The sequence below is a fragment of the Balaenoptera borealis genome, assembly GCF_965194805.1.
Source record: "Balaenoptera borealis genome assembly, chromosome: 3".
Taxonomy (NCBI): Eukaryota; Metazoa; Chordata; class Mammalia; order Artiodactyla; family Balaenopteridae; genus Balaenoptera; species Balaenoptera borealis.
In genome coordinates, this window is record NC_138866.1 from 170,690,251 (window position 1) to 170,713,111 (window position 22,861).

The following is a 22,861-nucleotide window of genomic DNA, read 5'->3' on the forward strand; positions in this document are numbered from 1 at the left end:
TGTTCTTGAAAGGGAATGGTTATTCCCCCTCTGAAAAATGCCCAGCACCTCCTGGTAACCGGAGGGGAGCACAGGACTGACAGAACCTGCAGCACAGATATCAGGAAAAAAAGGATGTTTATAGTCCCCAGGGCTGGGGACAAGGAGCACGGCCTTCCTGGGAAGGAAACAGATTAGTAATCGCATCAGATGTGAAGGTGGTTGCTTGACCATCCTGCCAGCGAGACGAAAGGAGCAGGACAGGAGCTGTCATTTGGGTGCAAGATTAAAGCTGCCACACAGAAGAAAAACGGACCCTGCGCTTGAGCCAAGGCCTAAAAAGTAAAGATCCTCTAGCTCAGTGCGATTACGAAGGGGAATACCAATGAGCAGCGCCGTGGTAACCGCGGGGACAGCTCTATCAGGAAGATAAACAGGAGGACGCCGCGGAAACGAAATGAATGCCCACCTTTCCGTCTGTCTTTTCGTAAACTGTTGCTAATAACCCCTACGTATCAAAACATCCTTGAGTTTTTGTTTTGTTTTTTTTTTAATTTCCACAACGTACTTTTATGGTTTATTCTTGAGCAGTTTTCACACATTCTAAAGCTGACATAGCTGTTTGGGAGCTGTCTCTGCAAATGCTGCTCTCGGTTTGAAAATAATTATCTCTGAGGGGATAAGGCTAGCTACGAGCTAGATGCTGTGAGCAGCAATTCTTACTGCTGTCTCAACCCACTTACTCTTTGTGGTACTAATTCTTTTTCCTTTACGGTATATGTAAAAAACAAAACAAAAACGCGCTTCCACTTTTAATCTTAAGAAGGGAGCACTCCCCCCTCCATGGCCAGCTTCCTTTTCCACAACTAATCCCTGCTTGGACAACAGCGCCCCCTGGCTCATAACTCAGCCAAACCTAACGGCGTTCGTGGCCCATTCACACTCATCATGAACCTTGGGAGTTTAAGTCTTCTAGGTGACCCTTCCCTGGAACAATGCAAAATCAGTTCATGTACCACTGTCTTGCACCATCATGGCCCAGAGCTCTAGAATTATTAGGGGACACCCAGGCCATTAAAGGTACTTCCTTCCCATAGTAGTCTACTTTACATCAAATACACCGAAACTGCTATATCTTCTCACAAAACTGAGATCTGCTGTTCAGAATGCCTTTCAGCATGAATATACTTTTGTTTGATTTGCTCAAAAAAATAGTCTGATTTTAAACCTTGTTCTTGGTTTAAGCCATTCAATACACAAGAAGAAACTGATGTGCCTTAATCGTATTTAAAATACCTTACGATTTGTCAAAGGTTTCTATGGATTAAAAAATAATAACTTTACTTATTTTTATTTTATTTCTTTTACTACCGCCTTAAAATTCCACTAATTCAACAACTCACCAAAAAGTAGGTAGACACTCCTTTACTAAAAGGAATAATCCAGGTCATGAGAAGTAACTGATTAATTTACCTTTTCTCTAATAATCTCTCCTGAGACTATTATCATTCTCTAAACTCTCAAATTACCGCTCCTCCTCAGATATTTTCCATAAGCTAATAGATTATTTAAGCATCCATGATAAATTATTTAATAATTAATTTCACTATTTTTTTATAAATCAGGATTTCATTAAGCTTTAAAACGATGAGCAAGTAATACCTTTTTGCTTTTTTAGCTTTGCAAGTAATAGCACCAGGAACACCTAAATATGCCCTAGGCTGTCCCCATAATCTGGTTCTCTTGCTTCATTTTAACACCCTTTCCCCTCAAGCCTACTGCCCAGCCCCACTGGACTTCCTGTGCTTCAGACTCACGTCATCCTGTGTGATTCTCTCAACATCCATGCGTGTGGTTATCGTAACCACACTTTGCAGAAACAAACTGAAAAATTACCTCCCAAAGCCACATAACTAGCAAGTGACCGCCAGTATTTTCACCTAGATCTGAATCCATGCTTTTTACTCTACCTTACAGGTTCCCCATACCAAGTTTCAGGAGTGAGCTTTCTCCAGGAGGTGAGGCCATCTAAAAAGGTTTAGGGATATTATTTCCAGAATGCTTTCTTGCTCACAAGCCCCATCCCACTTCCACAATTAAGGAAAACAGCTGTCATTTTCAAAAGTGATTGGTATCACCCCACGGACAGTGAAATGAAAATATATAGTATCCTAGACAAAGTGACTATAGTTAACATTTGCTGGGTGCCTGCTTTGTGCCAAGATCCGTACTGGGCCTGCTGGTTCAATATATTATCACTAACCTCACGGTAACCTTTGAAGAGAGAGAGGAAAATCACCATTTTAAAATGAAGAAAATGAGAGTGTAAGAAACTTGTCCAAGACCACACAGTGTTATGTGGTAGAGACAAATTGAAACCCAAGTTTAACTCACTCCAAAACCCCTACTCTTTCCTTCGCATTCCACTGGCTCTCTGGGGGTTAGATTGTCTAAGGGTCAGCTTTCTAGCCAAGCCATTAAACTGCATAAGGTGCCTTCTAAAAAGTGTCACAGTGATCACCTAAAACCACCTAAAGTCCCCCAAAGTTTCACAGGGGTATTTTTTTATATCACTCAATATCAAGACTAATGGCAAAGCTAAAGAAATTTAGAGAGCAGTCATCCCCAATCCTAATTCAATACTCAGATTCTTCTCGGCTCTCTTTCTCTCTCTGTAAACCCCAGAACAAATTTTGAAATGTGTGTGCAATCAATCATCGCTTGGCCACTTTGCAAAACAAATGTTCAAACTGGAAAACAATTCATTATGTATAACTCTAATAACACTTATGTAACTTATCCATGCGTCATAAGTGTTTTCTTTTCAAAACTCAGTCCTTTTATATTGCAACTGAACGTGGTTTTAGAAAGCTTTAGTCACTAATAATTGGCTTTCTCCCGAATGTCACTGTTCATCCATCTGTATGGAAGTCAGTTCCCCCTAAATAATTGCCAAACTCTTCAAGTCAGTGCTAATCCTGAACTCACTCATTCTCAATCCTTTATTCATTCAAACGTTACAGTTGTGGGGTTACAGAGACAATGGGCCCCTGAATTATCCACCCCTGACCACGGGCATGACAACAGTCCCAGCTACTCAGGCCTAAGAGTCACAAAGACCTCAGTCATGCTGGACTCCATCTCTCCCAGTGGCACCAACAAGGGGGTACGGGGTAGGGAGGGAAGTGGCCACAATCTCCATTAGACAACCCCCTACCCCTGCAAACCACACCAAATCAACACTCAATCTCAGTAAAAACAGCAACCTGCTATGTGAACACAGCATCCAGCCACACTGTCTAAGGGCCTCTTCCCACTTCCAACTGGTTTGCCAACTGGAAGCTCCTCCCACAGGAACTCTAGGGCCCGACACCACTTCCCTCACATACAATCATTCTTCAGAGTTCTCTCTCCTCTCCTTTCCTTTCCCTTGATGATCCACTTGATTATCATATACTTTCATTAACAGCAGACATTTCCTAACTTGGCTCCCTATTTCAAATCTCTCCCCATCCAATCCATTTTGCTGCCTGATTAATCTTGCTGTAACATCATGTTCAGCAAATCACTCCCCTGCCCAAGAACTGATAGCTCCCCATGCCTAATGATAAAGCCCAACCTCCTTAGCGTGCTATTCAGGTGCTTTACACCCAGACTTAACCTCTTCTGGATTTTCTGTAGGGTCACTGGTCCACTGATGATCAATCAACACATCAATCACACTCCCAGCCCCACCCACGATTTCCTGGGCCCTGCCGTCTCTCCCACCACCTGTCAAAGTCCTGGTCCTCCGTTAAGACACTTCCTCCTCTAAAAGGCCTTGCTTCCTTTCTTATTATACTCGTAAATATCCTCTAAGTGTTTTCCATTGAGAGTGATGTTAAATCCTCTCTGGCACCAGCAGAGCCAGGATAAAGCTCACAGGCACGCAGGCATGCACACAATGGATGTGCCCAGTGAACCGTGCCCAGCCCACGGCGGTGATCTCGCCCCTCTCGGGGCACCTCTAGTGCTCCCCTGCAGACTCCACTCCGCGGGCACTAACGAGGGGCGCTTCCCTCCTTAGTGCTGAGCAAAGTCAGAAACCACAACTCGAGCTGCTCTGATGCTTCGGAGCCCCTGGAAGCAGCACCATAGCCGCCACCGAGTAAATGAGTGCGCTGGGTTCCTGAGTTGTCTCAGAAGAGAAAGACAAAGGACGTGATGAAATGGAAAACATCTTTGCCAATAAAAATTAGCTCCTGAAGAATTCATGAGTAGCGACCAAGTCTCCAACACACTACGCAGTAACGTGTTTAACCAGTTCCTCGCCATTATTTGGCGAAATATAGCTACACCAAAAATCAGATTTCTAATATAACTCGGTATTTTCTACGATCAGACCTACTTTAAAAACTGTTTTTGAAATGTGAATAATTTACCCTTTTTTCATTGGTTTTATAATACATTAAATGGCAAGACTCTGATCAGTAGAAGTATAGAAATAAAAGTTTAAAAATTAGATGCATGAGGTAGGAGCCTATATAGAATTAGAATTTAAAAATCAGTAAGCTTAAAAAACATGAGAACATTTATTCAACACAAATTAAAATGGATAAAGCAAACAAAACAGCAGAGCTGTTAATAACTAAACTGGCTAAAATCGCTAACATGTAAACAAAAAGTTATTGCATAATTTAAACAAAAGTATTTAATGGCTCCAGGAACGATATAAACTAGACTGAGTGTCAAAATAACCACAGAAGTAAATAAAATAAAATAATAAGACATTTACCAGAAATTACAATTTTAAAAGTCCAAATATAAAAATTCTAACCTCATGAAGAGAACTTGCAGAATTTTAAACCTGAAATGTCATCGCACTGCTATGATATGGTATTAAAATCACAAAAATGTCATTTATAAGAATGGCTACGCTGAGATAGCCTGGCCTGGTAAGGAAGAGCTCAGGCTCTGGAGTCAGAAAGACCTGAGGCCAACGGCTGGAAAGGGCCCAAACTAGCTATGTGACCCCAGGTAGTTTACTGAACCTCTCTGAGCCACAGCTCCCTCATCTACAAAATGAGAATGAGCGTGCCTACCTAAGGAAGTTATCATGAAGATTTACGGAGACACTCTACAAAAAGCCCTGAGCACAATGACTGGCTCATTATAAACCCTCACTAAATAATGTCTCATGTGGTCTCCAATCATTCGCTCATTCATTCATCTGTAATCTACGGGGAAAACAAACACAAGATCTCTATCCTTGCTGGAGCTCTTGCAACACGGGCATTTGGCAACCACAGGTTCTGACTGCTACAAGAATTGTGCAGCTGGAAGAGGGCAGGAGGAATGGTAGAATAATAAAAATGCTATATCTAGGTCTCCTACTTGACATCAGAATAAACAAATATATAACATAGCAGATGGCTGTGAGGAAAAATAGAAACTATAATAAAGCATACAGCAATGATACTATCTCTCTGCACATTATATTCCAAATCCAACTGGCTTTTTTTTTTTTTTTTTTTTTTTAATTTATTTATTTATTTAGTTTTGGCTGTGTTGGGTCTTCTTTTCTGTGCGAGGGCTTTCTCTAGTTGCGGCAAGCGGGGGCCACTCTTCATCGCCGTGTGCGGGCCTCTCACTATCGCGGCCTCTCTTTTTGCGGAGCACAGGCTCCAGACGCGCAGGCTCAGTAGTTGTGGCTCACGGGCCTAGTTGCTCCGTGGCATGTGGGATCTTCCCAGACCAGGGCTCGAACCCGTGTCCCCTGCATTGGCAGGCAGATTCTCAACCACTGCGCCACCAGGGAAGCCCCCAACTGGCTTTGCTTCTAGCACTCTGCAACATGTCGACTCAGATACCCTGTAAAAGTCACAATCTGATTCCATAACTAGCCCCAATTAAGTTACTTAATGCACCACTTTATTTTCCACTAAGTGACTCCTATCTGTCCAGTATGTATAGGTAAGGAGAACAGCGGCAAAGGTGAGATGGCAGGATGGCAAGGATGGACCCAGGAGTCGAGCACACTCATGACAGGGTCCGGAAGCCCCCAGCAAGGCAAGGTTGGCTATCTGGAATCCAGGGATCGTGCTGGATATGCAGGTCAGGCGAGGCCCGGGGTCAGAGCCAAATAAATAAGCCCAAGCAAGCAATTATTCTCTTTCCCAGGCTGTTGTTTTAACTGCTTATTCCCACCTGCAGTGCCAAAATGTTCCCAATCCTAGGACTGCGTCAACCATACAAAAGCCATGGAGAAGCCCAGGTGTGTGTGGGCAAGAAATGGGGGAGGGGGACCATCTCTGAGTAAAGACTTTTCCACTTTATTTCAATAATCATTGATTGATTGCCTAATGCGTGTTAGAGCCCGGAGATCAAAATAAGAACTATCAGTGATGCTGTGTTCTCCTACCCACACAAGAAATACACACCAAATGATTATATGTCCAGGATTCATACACCCGGGATTGGAAAGTGAAAGTGCTTTGCCTGCACTCGTTCAGAGATACATCTAAAGCAATGAGGTACCACGGTTCCGTGTTCTCTTACAACCTCTGCTTTAACTGCCTCTGAGGCCATTAAGCTTTCACATTTATTCAAACATAAACATGAACGTTTCCCCTTCAATGTCTTTTTTCTGCCATAATAATCGGTACTCTAATTCAAAGAAATGCAATTTCATCGTTGGTTCACCAGGCTGATGTTTGAGAAAAGATCATGTGATGCAAACCATAATGACTAAGGAATATAATGAAGGCTCCACGGGCAGATGATTTCAAGCAATACAGTCATTTACTATAAAGTGCTTCCTTCCCTGATGAAAGGTTCAAGGAAATTAAGCTCTAACTGCAACCATGAATTGTTATATTTTGGATGCCAGCCGTCACCATCCTCGTCATTGGTGAATCTCTTAACTCAGAAAGGACTTTGGCCACTAGGCAGAGGGGGCCGAAGAGGACTGTGGCCACCACGACAGATTTATTATCGTTCTGCTGTGAAGCGTTGGTTTCGCCCTAGCGTGACGCCATGTGAAGGGCCACACGGTGGGCTCTACGCTACAGCTGAAGCAGGTGGTTTAACTTAGTGCCTGGAGGGTGCACTACAGAAGATTTTCGTTTTACTTATATCCTCAGTCAGAAGTGACTTTTCCTGGCCAAACAAAGCCTATCACTCTCCCTGTCTGCAGAGGGTTGCAGGATGCTGACCCCTTGCAAACAACAGAGGTCTCTGAAGAGGAAGAAGCCATTCCGAGGTAACCTGCAGATCAGCATTTGCAATGGAGGGACTGAAACAGCTGTAGAAAAAAATCAAGTGGATTTAGAATCTGTTCAAATCTAAACTCCAGACATTTGGAGATGGAAGGGTCAAATACTTACTGCTAACAGAAAAACGGCCCTTGAAACAAGAAAGGCATATCCCAAAATGTACCTAAGTAAGCAAAAGCTTCACATGGACACCAGAAAACGTATCTCCAGTCTTTCTGGGTGCTCTGCCGTTTGGAAGACGGACAAAGATTTGGAAGGAAGCTGATGCACTGAAGGGAAAGCCAAGTGCAAGGAAGAAGAGGAGAGCAGTGGTCAGACGGTCATGGGTGTCTGTGTTGAGAGCGAAGGGCAGAGGACAAGCTCGGGAAAGCCCAGGGGAGAGGTGGAGAGCCCGCAAAGGATCCCCCTATTAGCTTCTGTGGATCCCACTTTCTCTCCAGAAAGTCACGGGCAAGATGTCATAGAGATGAAGGCTGTCAGGAAAAAGCGAGTGTGGAGTCAGACCTGGACACCAGGTTCTACCCCACCAGGGCCAGCCAGCTGACCAAAAGCTGACACCGCCTGGCCGCCACATTCCGTGGGGAGAAGGGCGACTTGGTACAAGAGGACGACTGGCGCGTATGAAGTGGAGCAGGCACCCGTGTCACACACACATTCCACGGAACAGGCTCACAGCCCGTGCAGCAAGTGAGAGCCGAAGAAGCTGCAAAGTGAAACACAGCCAGAAGATTCTTCCTACCCAAAGTTTTCCAAGTTGTAAGGTGGACATAATTTCAAGGTCTACCAAAATAAATGATTTGCAGCATAACATACAGCATTATCATAGGTACTCCAGGGAAATAAAAACCCAGGAAAATAATGCCACTATAGGTAAAGCCCTCTGGTCAGCAACAACTAGGAGATGATGACTAACAGCACTCCACACGTGAACAGACTGTAGAAGCTTAGTGGTCCCTGGCAACTCAACACACTCTTTCAACACTGTCTTTTTTTTTTTCTTTTTAATAGTCATATGCTTTGTTTCCCAATAGACAATATGAACTCGTTTCCTTGCTCTGTTAGGTAGCAATTTGATGTACCCATTCTCTACACCCACTACACCAAATATCCAAACAGTTTCTAACATAACTATTTCTCATATATGGATTGATCTAAAAATATGCACAAGAGAAAAAATAAAGCCAGCTCTTTTTCTCTGTAGGTAGTAATCAAGGTGATTTGTTTGGTTAGTTGGGTTTTTCTAAGTGTTTTTTTTTTTTCCTTTCCAGAGAAAAAAAGTACCACTCAGTGTAAATGTCGACTTCTAAAAAGAAGTATGTACTTTTTAGACAAGAGGAAAATACCCCTGATGTAGGAAGGAGGGAGGTATTTTTATGTTGATGAAACATTGTTCTTTTAAATGGCAATTTACAATAGTCTTAGAACATGAGTCATAAAAAGTTATTCACTAATAGTTGTAGCAGAGCTTTGTGTCCCAGGCAGGAAAAAATGTCTAATAGAACTGCAGATTACCTTGCAAGATAAATACCAGAATTTGTCATCCAGCACTTATTTACCACCTACTGAATGAAAGCCTACAAAGTTATTCTAAACTGCAGAATATTTACCATGTCAAAGGTCTGTTCAATGATAGTTTATGACACAAATGATTTTCTGAAGATCAAAAATCCAGACAATTTAAAATTTAAAAGTCAATTAATCAGGTTTATTCCCCACCACTAATCACTGTTTCCCCTCTAATTTAAAATGTCTCAGATTGATGAGTTTAATACCTTCACAAATATTTTCATTATATGGCTTTATTTTTTTTTCCCCAACTTATCCCTAATATCCAATTTTCTCCAAAAGTAACACTAAGTTTCGCTTCCCTATTTTCATAGCCACGATCCTGATTCAGCCTCCTCACTTCCTCACACTGGAGTTCTTTCATTTCTCCAAGCTTTGCATTTCATAAAATCCCTAGACCGTGATTCTTCAACACCTTTTTCGCTACCCTGATTGAGGACCTCATCATTTCGTTCCAAAGCCTCTCCACCCTCCAGAGCACAGACTCCCCTGACTGACTGCCCACACCCTCCAGCTGACGACTTTCAGATGGAGACAGCTTTCTGGATTATGCTCATGCCTTCCTCGCGTCTTGCTCCTGTTCAGCTGTCTCTCTACAATGTCATGTGCCTGCTCTCCAACACCTTCCCGGTTCCACCATCACTTCTTTGTGTTGTCTTCCCTAGTATTTGTTGAAAGAACCTTTTGTTACGGAACCATGTCAGAGCGTGCACATTTGAACTACCTTCTGAATTAGATTGTTCTTCAAAGGCAGAAACTATGACTCTTCTTCTGTATGCCTCATGGTATCTAATACATAGCCCCGAAACCAACTCTACTCAGTCGATGATTATTGATTGAGGGATGAAGTCGTGGGTTTCTAGCATCGACTCGGATTGTATATATCCTGCTGTGGAGATAAAAGGTTCTCAGACAAGGCCTTTCTAATCAGAACAGTACTAAGGTTGTGGTCTATACAGGTACAATCACATGAGGAATGTAGGAAAACAGTCACTCAGTTCTGCTTTTCATATGAACTAGCCTTTGCTTCAGTTATTTTGACATTTTAGATAAAAGGACTGGGGAAGAAACCTGTGTAAAGGGATAAATCTTAGATATCTGAAAAACACTTTCAGTTCTTGATTCTATTACGAACATTTATAAATAAACCAGAAGTAGTCCAAAGAATCAAGAATTCCAAAACATTTACATCATGTGTGCAAATCCTGGTTTTACTCCTGTCGTTACAAACAACAAAATGCATTGTAACCTGAAATTCTCTCTTGTGTGTATGTATATACTGACTCTGTTACATTAAAGACATTTGAATTTGACCATCAGATTGTTGATTTTTCAAACCATTCTAGTCTTCTTCTGATCTACATTGATTTCTTTACATTCAGAATGAAACTGTGTGTGTTCGGTAGTGACACTATGGTCTGAAAGTTTCTCTTCATAAAATCTCCTCTAAAATGCAGACATCACTAATGAACAAAAAGAGGAAAATACAAAGCCATTTGGATATTGGAAAAATGTCTGTAAGAGTATCTGCTGAGTCAAATGCCTAAATGTCCTAAAACTGAATTAAAGCGTCCCTTCTCCTGTCTATGTTCCCTAGATTTGGATCCTGAGCAGTGGCATAAGCTTTCAGAAGCCTGGCAGCAGCACACGACTCCAAGTTTCCTGCCTGGCAGACGGAGGTCAGTCCATCTGAACGAGAAACCAGTGAATGGGCACCAATTGCCGCATGGCACAATATCTAAGCTCTCCACAGCCACGTGGGAAAGAAGTCCAAGGATATGGAAAAGTCTTGGTAAAATTCTGGGGAAAGACGCCAGGAGGGCTCGTTATTTGAAGCAAAATTTGATGGAACTGGCTCTCAAACATTAACGTGTGTAAGACTTTACATTGGGGACTTAATAACACTGTGCATTTCTAGGCCTCCCTCTTAGTGAGTCTGGGGCCAGCTCCACAAATAAGCATTTTCAACATGCTCCCCAGGTAACTATGATGTGGGAAACCACAATTTTGAGAGGCAATGATCTACAGGAAGCACCTCGTGCTTCTTTTTCCTTTAAAGTCCTTTCAGTACTATCCTCCCTAGAGGTCTTCAGGCATCTCTGAGGAAAATTTGGAGAATTAGGCAGTAGGTCATTTAATGGAACAAAAGAAGGAACGTCAAGATCCTACTCCACATTCTTAGGTTCTTACTGACACGAGAGCAGCAACTATGCTCTCCACCCTACACACCCACAACCAAACAAGCAGATAAATGACAGATTGGGGGGAGGAAGTTCAAATGCAGCTGCAAACAGTCCCTGAGTTGTGTATACACACACACACACACACACACACACACACACACACCCCTTAGTTCTTTGAGTCTTCCCAGCACAAAGCCTAGTACATGACATAAAATAGACATCCAACAAACATTTGCTGAAGACTAAATAACTTTAGAGCAGTAAGTCACAGGAAATCCACCTAATAAGTCAGCAGGGAGATCACAGGCTGGCCAAATTGGCCTAGTTAGCCCCACAAGACTGAACTGAAAAGCTCCAGTGTTACTGGCTGTGAAAGAAGTAAAAGAATGGAATGCTAAATACATACAAGCAATTATATGTTTCTAAGTCATTGTTTTCTTTCTTCTCACATATACCCACCAGCATATAGATAATAAATAGAGATAGACAGATATAGACGGATAAATAGATAATTGCATAAAAACGCATTCATGCCATCATATACATCTTTTAAATTATTTTAACCATTTTTCCCCTTTGTTTGGCTCACCATGGATAAGCCCCCAGAACAAATAAATGCTAACACCCCAGTGTATATTACTTCATATTTTTCTCCCCACACATATAATCTTAATCAGACATATGCAAATACAGACATAGATAGGCACACACATGCACAGAGGGAGAGTTGTGTAATTTATACACTTTTCTGTATCTAAATTTCTCACTGAGTAATACCACATGGACATCCCAACCAAAGGCATCTGGTTTACCTCTAGTTCATTCTTTTTAATGGCTGTATAATATTCTGTGGTCTGGGTTATCATAATTTATTCTACTATTTGTTGATGGGCTTTCATTCAGTTTCCAGTTTTTTGCTGCTACAAACAATGCTGACCTAGAGATCCTTGCCCATGTGCCTTATATGCTGATATTTCTGTTTCTACAGGAGAAATTCCCAGGGGTGGAACTGCTGGATCAAAGAGTATGTGTATTTTTAAGGTTTAACAGTTGTCGCTAGATGGCTTTCTTTAAGGCAGTAACATTTCACGTTTCCCAGACAGTTAATATTTTCATCAAGACAAATTTGTGCTTAGAAGGCAGGGAATCCGTAATCTCTGCGCCACTCCTCCAGTCTCTGCTAAACCTCTAAGTTCAGCCTAGTTTTCTCTGCTCCTCCCCCTGGCTGAGCTGACCACACCTCCTAAAACTTGGGACTCTGATGACCTTTGCTGACCCATGAACTCCCTGCAATTATATCCTAAAGTTGGCATATTTTTGCTTTTGTACCTTTTCCAAAGGAGAAGTTCAATGGCTTTCATCAAACTTCCAAAGGGGTCCATGACCCAAAAAGGGTGAGGAGTCACTCCTCTGGAGTCTGCAGGATAACAAGAGGATTGGGATATTGCTGATGACATGATTTAATTCTCCTGATGATAACCCCCCCCAAAAAAGTGGATTTTATTGGAGAAGCTTTCCTGTGTCCATGAAACAATCAAAAACATTTTATCCACATTATCTTAAGAAGGAGCAAACTCTACAAAAGGTTTACAGAAGGGCACGGGTGCTGGGGAGTTATTTCCAAAACCAGTTAAAAGATCATTTCTTCCCCAATACATAGTTTCTCAGAGCAGCTGGTATTTGATCTATGTAAAGGGAAAGAGAGTCATTCTGGGCTTCCATTCAAAGAACAGGTAAACATTTCAGCGGAGAAAGAGAGGGGAAAGCTACATAGAGCACAGAAAAAAATAACTGTTTGCAGAATTTGGGAGAATATCTTCTGAGGAAACTCAATAAACACCTCTAAGTCAGGGATCGTGTTCCTCCCCAACGCTGCTGGCTTCTGTCCACACACACCTTCACCCCAAGAGCAGGCCGTGTCTGGCCAAAGGAGGTATTCAGTAAATGTAGATTAAACCAATAAATAATTGAAGCAGCTTCATACAGAATTAAATTACAAGAAGTACATGTGGGTCCTTAAATGAGATTTCTTTGCTAGTAAAGGTTTGAAATCAAAAACACCTTGATTTTTCTTGATTTGTAATTAATGCCAAGAAAAAATTAGAAAAGCATCTGTCTGCTTTGCAAGAAAGTATCTAATTCTTCATTCCCATAAGACTCCTGATTTTCATGACATTATTTTCTTTGTTTCTACTTCATTTCATACATTATCACCCTTACCCTCAAATGGTATAAATATAGTCCTGACAATTGCTTAGCCTGGTTATTAAGTAATAACTGTTACATTAATAAGATCTCTAGCTTCTAGTTTAAAATTTAAAACAAAGGATAAAGAAAACAGCTATTAAAAAAACATTAAATTAATTAACAAACTGCAGAGAGAGTAAGGCCCATCAAAACAGGTAAAGCTTTAACGATGTCTCTGCTTGTTATACTGTGAAATGAGTAATCTGCCCTCTGGAATAGGTGATATTTTGAAAAAGATCTCATTACCTCACTTCCAGAAATAATACCCTCTCTGTTACACTTTTTCACCTTAGCTATTTCCTAAAACATATGGAATGACTAAAAGACACAGGAACTGCAGAGCTAATTTACATGATGGGAACTAAGATTGCAAATGGTGCAGCTGTTTCAGTGTCCGGCAGTGAATTAAATCATACTTAGCCATCGATAACAAAAGAGAAAAGATACTTCACGTTTTCTCAGTCTTTCAGATTTTCAAGGAGACTATTTTCTGAACATTGTCTCTCCAAGTTAGCTTTATTATATTATTATATGTACGTATATATATAAATGTATGTATATGTATGTATGTATCTGCATATTATACACAGATGTATATACATGTGTAAACATATATGCACAATGTATATATGTGCATTACATGCATACACACACATACAAACATTTTATATGTAGTATATGTAACAATATATATAGTATATATACATACCTAAGACTTTAAGCGATATTCCTGTAGAGAATAAAATATTCTAGAATGAAAAGTTCTCTCAGAGCCTTGGAGATTATCCAATTCTAAGGAAATCTTGCAAAGTACATAGAAGAAACACAGTTAAGATTTACTTTCATTTTAATTTTAATAATTTATAAGCATTATAGCCATTCTAGAGATAAAGAAAAAAATCTGTATAAGGGCTCTAAGATCGTTTAATTAAAAATAGGATAGGAACCTTGGTTTCGCTATTCTTCACATCTTTAGTTTAAGTAAGAATGTGAAATTTGGTATATTTAGTTGCTTGGGGTCTAAAAGTACCGCATGCTTAGGAAGCTAAATCTGTAGCTGAAGAGGCTTGTTAAATTTCCCTTAGAAGATATTTGCAGATTATAGATTCCCTTGAAATAAAGACAATTTCATATAAATAGGGACTCAGAGTGTCAGTCAAATGGAGCTTTGACTTCCCTACTAGTTAGGACCAAATTTGTGTCACCTTAATTTCTGATTTACTATCATCCTCATCCTTGACTTCAACAGAAATCAAGAGAGGTGAGGAGGGATGAAGGAAGGGAGGGAAATTCCAACTGCTCTCCTCACCCTTTAAAAAGTACAACCAATATTTTCCGAAGCTTAAGTAGAGATCTCATTTCAGAACACAACACAATGATTGTTGCAAATGGAAGCTTTTTTAAAGAATGAAGCCATCATAGTCATCTTTCTGCACAGAATTTCTCGAGCCAGTTTCCATCTGTACAAGGCCCATGTAGAACTCCGGCGGGAGATCCTCCTGAAGACAGTGGACGCTATAAGCAAAGTTCTGAGATAACGTGAAATGATAATTGGACCAAATAATTTCTGGCAAAAGAAAACACAGGTACTTGACAAGAGTTGAAAGATTCAGGGCACTAATCAGACCTACTGTGTGCTGCTGGCTACTACCAAGAGGACTTTTCTGAATCCGATATTGTACTATAAACTTGGTTTTGTTGCCTGATTCCATGCTGAGGCAGTGACCTCGGAGGGAAGCAAGGGTGAAGTGCTGGACCCAGCCCCACGTTCCCTCGTTCTCTCCTCCAACTCGTCTGACCTCGCTGGCATCTCCCTGTCCTCCCGCTCCTTGGGCCCCTGCTGGAGTCCCTGACGAAGCCTCTGGCTGGTGCCCTCGCGGTGTCTTCTCCCCCGGCTCAGAAGGGCACTTCTCGCCGAGGTCCCACCGCTCCTCCCTGCCCGCGCACCCGCCCTGGCTCCCGGGGCCCATTATTCCTCGGTGGCACTGCCCCTGCCAGCTCCTCAGCAAGCACCCTCAGCGTCTCTCTACTGCCTCTGCGCCGGAATGTCTGACCCCTTCTGCGCCACATGAGGGACTAAACTCCGCTTCTCTCCCTGCCCGCAGGCACACGGTGGAGCTGGCAGGGGCCGGCAGGATGCCTCGTGGGGTGGTCGTCTCTGCTTCTCGCTGCTCTCCACCGACCTACCAGGCCTCCCCCATCTTCCCTCTGAGAGACTTCCACCGGAAGAGACGGGGGAGGGTCACGTTTCAGTCTCTGATTTTTTCCTGCCTGTTTTCTACAAGTTACCATGGCCAGAAGAAAGGATAGGCGTCCCCTTCACCTGGGACCATATTCCCTCCTCCTCAAAGTGGGGTTCACTCTTCTCCTTTCTCTGGAGCCGTTAAGTGTGAGGTGGTAAAGCAGAACATGATTTATAGACGAGAAAGATGAAAAACACATTAATTTCATATTTTTAAAATAGTCTCCTCATCACAGCTGTTATATCCATGACCCCAGAGCCACAAAATTGATAGGCTATATATTCAAATGCCTGATTAAAAGGACGAGTAATCGGGCTCTGGCCCACAGAATAATAAGAAGTAGCCCATGGCCTGCCCACCCCCCAGAGTACAGCACCTCCACCCTCTACCACCGGCTGTGGGCACAATGGGCAGGGAGCCAGGATGAGCCGGGAGGGCACCAAAGAACCACTCTGCTGGGACTCTGAGAACAGATGGAAAGAATATGGGTCATTTCAGAAGGGTGAGGAGTAGAAAACCAGGCCCCTGTGATGAAAGGCTCTAAAACTCCATCATGACACAGCAAATCAAAACATCTTGGTTATTTTGCTGTCTGTCACTCCCGACATTTTTGCCTCTTACATCATTTTATCCAGAAGTAAAACAGAAAAACAACCTGACTTGTGGGAGATGGTGGGGGTTAGAGTTAACATCTGCACAGCATGTTCTGTTCCCTGAAAGAAATGTGCCACATCAAGTGAATTAATATTTCTCCTTTGAAGTACTTATTCACATTCAGCCCTTCCTATATGTGAAACATAATCTCTCATCATTTTCACTGCCTCAAGACCTTGAAAAGAAACATGCTGAAGCTTCTCCCTGTGAACTTTTACCTTTACATACATGAGAAAGCGCTTATTGTGAGAAATAAGAAGCATCACCCTAGGATCAAAATACGGCATCAAATGGTGAAAAATCAAAAGATGGGAACTATAAAGCTGCCAAAATTAGGTTCAAAGAAGATGGAAAATTAAAAAGCAAATATGAAAGGCTTCTTGTCCGAGATCAGCGGAATATAAGAATTACCAACGAAAGCTATCTGGAGAGACAGTCTTCCTGTTTAGAAGTATGAGGTTGTCGCATGAGATAAGGGACGGTAAGAGGACCCAGCAAGGAGCAAAGAATCGTCAGCTAAGATCAGGAAATCAGAAAAAAAAAGATATGCATTTAGAAATGGGATCCACAGCTGGGCAGGATGCAGCAGGCCACTCTGAGATCCCATTATGTACCTGTCTGCAGAAAAGCACTCAGGCCTCCAACTCCCTGAAAATGTTTTTAAACATAATTAAGATACACACAGCTCTCTCTCTGCAGCTCTTGTCACAGTTGCAATTTTGCCTATGTTCGTTAATTTTTTATTATCGCCCTCTCCCCGACTAGACCATAAATCCCCTGAGAGTGAAGGTTTATATGATTCTGCTCACTACAGCATCCTCAATATCTAGCACAGAATTTAGCATATCATTGGCACTGGGTGGCAAATGAAATTCAGGTCAAATTTATGATCGGGTTGGGGCCTCTGGGATGAGATTTGACACATACACAGAGGACGCTCTCCAAAGCAGTTCTCCAGTCATCTTTAGACAATTACTGATGTTCCCTAGTCGTGGATCTGTTGCTTTGAAGGAAGTCAGTCCTCAGTGATACCCTATTAAAAAGCAACTGCAACCTGAGAGGAGTCCTGCTTTAGGTGATAACTGAACACCATACTGGCTGGTTAGATGACAGAGAACAGAGAGAAAAAAACCCTGAAAATGGAAGACAGAATGAGGAGGAACAGAAAGGTACCTAGGGCAAGCCAGAGAAAGGGAATGCTGGTCACAGCCCTACCTCCTTGACCTTCCAGAGGTTTATATTAGACATGTGTCTTCATTCCTCCCGCAGAGATGTGTAACTATTATGTTTCCCTAGAAAAAAACCATGTCACCTTCTCACCTTACTACTGTCATATATCCTGTTCCCTGTGCGCCATGTTTTTTATGCCCCCAAAGAAACATGGAAGATTAAAAAAGAATTAACATAGCTTACAAAATGAAGACTCAAGATTCCGGAATAATCTGTATTCGATCCATCATAATTTTCAATTTCATCTTATCAGCACTCATAAATCACACACACTCCATTTAAGAACCCAGGGAGCCCCAATTCTCCATTATTTTCAGCAGGATTGCAAACAGCTAAGCCAATCACATAAACAACCAAGTGGGAAAGTTCGCTAACATTTGGTCTTTCAGCAGTGCTTTTCAGATCTGCCCTACAGAGGCCCAAGGCTTCCTAAGACATTCATCCCAAAGCCCTAGAGGGGGAGGATGGGGAGAGGCAGGGGGAACATGAGAGGGGGGTTTGCACCCCCTCCCCTTGCTAAAGCTACAACAGCCCTGTTTTGCTCTCTTTTCTATGAAGGCTTCCCCTCAAAATTCCATTTGAAGAACCATTTCCCCAGCTTTATGATGTCCACAGACTCCTGATGGAAAGTACTCAAAGCATCTGCGCCTTTTCTGCCACAGCCTGAAAAAAGAAACACTTGCTATGACATCATGTGAAAATAATAAGTTTAAAAAATGTCTCTCCTAAGGGGGTTCTCACCTCACTTAAGTTTTCAAAGTTTAGGGACTGCCCAACTTACAAAGAGTTTGTGTTCCAGAAGTTTAGTTTACCAGGCAAGGCTTTGGAACTCAAGGCTCACCTCCCCACAAAAACAAGGACATCATGCTGGTCCCAAGGCATGCAGTGAAAGCCTGATGCCCCACGTATGAAGTACAATGTTACTAATACCACTAGAAGGAAAAGTCTCCACTTTTGCCCCTTACAGTATTAGTCACTGTGGGCCAGTGGGGGCACCTAACCTCCAGTTATGCTATTCCTTTGAAGCAGTTCATCCTGTGAGATGTGATGGAAAGGGAGCTAGTGACGAAGGAAGGCTTCCCCTCCCCCCGTTGTCTGCAGAGTTCCAGAGCCATCCATAGCCAGCGCGGTCAGTGGTTGCCCAAGGGGACAGGCACCAGTTATCTGCGAGCTGGATAATGCCTGTTAGCCACCGCCTATCACCAGCTCTGAAAAGCTAACTCATGGTTTCCTTGTTTATTCTCCGGTATTCCGTATCATTTTATTATGACAATCGGCACCTAATATAGATCCCAAAAAAGCTTGAGAGGACCTAACACTCAGGCAAAAAAAAAAAAAGAAAAAAAAATGCTGGCAATGTTCATAACCCTCTGAAAAAGAAAGAGACCGAGACAGAGAAGAGAAAAAAGGAAAAGATAACAACATGTAACTATAAATAACTTCCTAGGTTGGACTGAAATTTTATTTTTGTTTTCCCTTCATTTTGGCTCATTTGGTAAGCTAATGAACTAGAAGAAAAAATAGGAGTTTTAACCAAACAATTCTAAAGGATCTCAGAATTTCAAAACTAGGAGTAATGAAGAGATTTGGCTCATTTAGCATCACAGGTTATCAAAACAAGTAAATAAAATGTTAATAGTCAATTTTCCACCAAAACTGTTGAGCTGTTCAGAATTCTTTTTTTTTTCCTAAAATGATTAAATTGTGCACTTTATTTTATTTTATTTTTTAAATGAAAGCTTCTTTCTTTCTTTCTTTCTTTATTTTTGGCTGTGTTGGGTCTTCGTTTCTGTGCGAGGGCTTTCTCTAGTTGCGGCGAGCGGGGGCCACTCTTCATCGCGGTGCGCGGGCCTCTCACTATCGCGGCCTCTCTTGTAGCTGAGCACAGGCTCCAGACGCGCAGGCTCAGTAGTTGTGGCTCACGGGCCCAGCTGCTCTGCGGCATGTGGGATCTTCCCAGATCAGGGCTCGAACCCATGTCCCCTGCATTCGCAGGCGGATTCTCAACCACTGCGCCACCAGGGAAGCCCCAGAATTCTTGATATCAAAACTCAAAGGGAATGCTCTACCACAGAACCAAATCATTTAATAGGTTAACATTAAATGATTTGCCAGTAATGAGTACTACCATTAGGGTAGATATCTTTCCATGTCTTTGTAAAAGGTAGAAACACTCTAGAAGTATTTTAATTGCTCATGAAGAAGGAGAAGGAGGAGGAGGAGGAGGGAAAAAAGAAGAAGGGGGAGGGGAGGAAGGGGAGAGAGAGGACTTCTTCCTATGTGTGACTTTTGCACTTTATGAGAAATTCTACCTTTACATACACTGCCCTATTGGCTTGTACTGAAAGCATCTGCTTACACATCTCCTTTTCTAGGTGCTCTCTGAGTAATGTGACCAGAGTACTGGTTGAGATTGTGGACACTTGGGGCTCACAGATCTAGGTTCTATTCCAAGTTCAATTCCTTGCTAAGTTTGAAAGGGTGAGTTCATTAAACTCTCTAAAGGCTGAATGCTTCATCTAAATAGGGATAATAATAAATACCTGTCTCATAGGGCTGTTTGAGAGGAAATGAAATAGTACACGTAAAATTATGTGCCCTGAATACAGCAAGATTGACGATAATGATGATGATGATGGTGGTGATGTCTTTCCCTCCCCCGACGCCTAGCGCAATTCCTTGCACATAGTAAGTAGTCAGCACGTGTTTCTTGAATTGAGTTGAATTTCCCCATGCCATCTGTCTGATGAAGTCCTACATTTTCTTTCTGAAGATGATTTTTGAGCAAAATTTTACAGAAAATCTGATGCCTTCACCTGACCACTGCTTGGAGACCCCATAGCGCTTTGTGCCCCTCTATGAACTCCTGTCCCATGAGCCCAGAACTATGTGTGTGCTCTGCCTTCTGAAGTTTGCAGCTTGCTGCTACCTACCTGAGGGAGAATAAAATCAGCCTTTCATGAAACAGTAAGCTCCTTTTTTCTTTGCCTTTCCAGAGGTCAGGCGTGTGGCAGGAAAACAATAAATGCTTGTTCCTGCACCAAGTAGACGACACCTATAACCACTAACTGAACCCAAAGGGAGTGGCGTGCTCTCTAAAGGAAGGAGATAAGGGTTCATATCAGATCCTCTGTCAACCTTCAAGGCTCCGCTCAGACCCCCCCGCCAGCACGAAGCATAACCAGACCAACCCATACTCGCCCCGCCATTTCTGAGTCCCTATTTTAAATTAAACATAGTTGCTCGAGGTGGGGGTGGTGGTATGTTAGTCCTGTTTCCTCAGACACCCCATGAACTCTGTGAAGAGAGGATTAACTAATTATAAATTCTATTGCACAGAACAAGGACATGTAACAGGCAGGCAACAAATATTTGGTTGCTTGATTTAGTTCTGTTTTCCAATGTGCTCGAAGTACTTCTCCAGAATTACCTAATTAATCCTAACTTGATGAGAAGAAAGGCATATTGGAGCTGCGCAGACGGGAGCCAAGTCCTGGCACCCTCCGCAGTGTGAATGAGCAAGGGGCGTTCTTGCTGGCTCTGCAATAGTGCCTCTCTTTGGCCGGCACTCAATTTTTTGAACTAATAGCTTAGCACACGGAAAATTAGCATTTTACATAAACCGAAAACTAACTGCCAACCAAGTCTTCATGGCGTTGTTAACCAACAGTAAACCCTACTCGGAGTTTTTTTCCCCTCTAATTAAGTGGACTGAGAAGTGGTCCCAAGTCCTCCAGAAAGAGGATGGAGGGAACTACCATCTCCCCTGTGATCAGATAAACCCACGTGGAAATAATTAGATCCGTTGCAACTGAGAGCTGACTACTCTCATTACGAACAGCTACAACTGACATTTTCAAAGAGTGTCAGCTAGACACCTCCCTCCTTCACGAAGTCTGCTCTTCTCCCTTTTTCACATCAAGGATTCTCAGGGACCACGGTAATCATAATCAGCCTCCACAGTCATACAACCTTTTTTTAACTTTTCAACATGCTTTCACACCTAACTACCTATTTGACACCTGCAGCCACCCCCAAGACAGGTAGACAAGATCAGATAGACTGTCTCACTTTACACCAGCATAAAGAATCCCAGTGGCTGGCCCAAGGCCACAACCAACGAACAGTGGAAGGCGGACCTCAACCCAGCCTTCCCTCCCCGCTCCTCAGTGTCGTTTTACCTCGCCGCTGACCACTGGGCTGCCACGTAGCTGCTCAGCACCGTCCTACACCGTGGCTGGCACAACAACTCCTCTGAAAGAGAGCACCCTAGGTTTCTCAAGAAGAGACGGGGTGTCCCTGAAGAAAACACTGCCATTCAAATCCCTAGTCTTAACCGATGTGTTTCGCCATATTGAAGGCACGTTTCCATCCAAAATGGTTGACTGGGAGCCAATCATGGTGTTCTAATCTTTGTTCATGCTGTCAGCGTGACATATGAAAGAAATATGAATAAAGTGACAGGATGAAAACAAAGCTAGTGGCTGGTGTGAGATACACAGACAGGGTGTTAGCCCCACACTCACTGCAGTTGGGTCAAGTTAACACCTCTTTTTTCCCCTACATATGCAGTGTGGAAAAGCTATTTATAAAATGTTTTTAAATATTTAGGACCAAATAAATCAATATTGTTGGGAAACACTTACTCTGACCAGAACTCATTTACTTGCCCTAGTCCCATGTGGATAACAGAACCGAGAATATCAGGATTATCCAAGACTGGGAATAAAACAGACATTCAGCACTTCTGCCCGGACTGCCCACCCAGGCCCGCTTTCAGTCTGCACACCGGCTGGTGACCTGGCATGAACAGTACGATGACCGAGGAGTGGCCTTGTGAATAATACTTAGAACGAATGTAACAAAAATAGGCCTTTCAGAAATTACCTGACTCTGCAATTCACTTTGCTGCTTCAGGCGAAGATTTTCAGGTGTATCTGCCACCGTGGTGAAGGACTGCTTTGGGTAGTGTCTGTGGAGAAATTTTTTTAAAGAACATAATTAAAATATTGTGACACAAAACAATACTTTAACACCAGTTGTTTTATTCTTCCCTTCTATCCCAATGGAACAGGTGTCTCTCCTCTTAGCCAAGGTCACCTCTCTGTTATTATTCTGGGTCCCAAGCCCTCCTCCATTCTCATGACCCTCTATGACCCACTTGTCTCCCAAAATTTCACCCTAGGCTTCCCTGTTCTATGAGCTACATCCCGTCAGCATCCAAGCACTCTCAAGGCTCCCCCGACTTCTATCCCTCCCTCCACCCACACTATTCTAGCATGAGGTCCAAGAGTCTGTTCTCTCCTTCAGCCAAACTTCCTTACAAAGAGGACTAAGCTCACTGTCTCCGCTCATCTCTTCCAGCTCTCTCCTCAATGCTATGCATTCTAGCTCCTGTTTCCAGACGTTTCTCTGGTTAAAGCTATAATGGCTTCCTGCAGCACAGAGGATCCAACAGACATCTTTTGGGCTTCCTCTTGCTTAGCCTCTCCTCCATCCTCTTCCT

The 22,861-nt window shown here is 42.6% G+C and overlaps 1 protein-coding gene across 8 annotated transcripts in view; it reads right to left on the bottom strand.

The window, feature by feature from the left end:
- LOC309625677 (LIM zinc-binding domain-containing Nebulette-like) overlaps positions 1-22,861 on the bottom strand; it is a 213,210-nt gene that overhangs the window by 62,988 nt on the left and 127,361 nt on the right. For 6 of the 8 annotated variants that reach the window (XR_014242651.1, XR_014242652.1, XR_014242653.1 and 3 more), the window contains exon 3: positions 22,243-22,327. Coding sequence is in view for 5 of the 8 variants with exons in the window: in XM_082385738.1 (XP_082241864.1) it covers positions 22,243-22,327 (85 nt within the window). In the remaining 3 variants the exon portion in view is untranslated. The other 2 variants (XM_082385740.1, XM_082385741.1) reach the window with 2 other exon arrangements.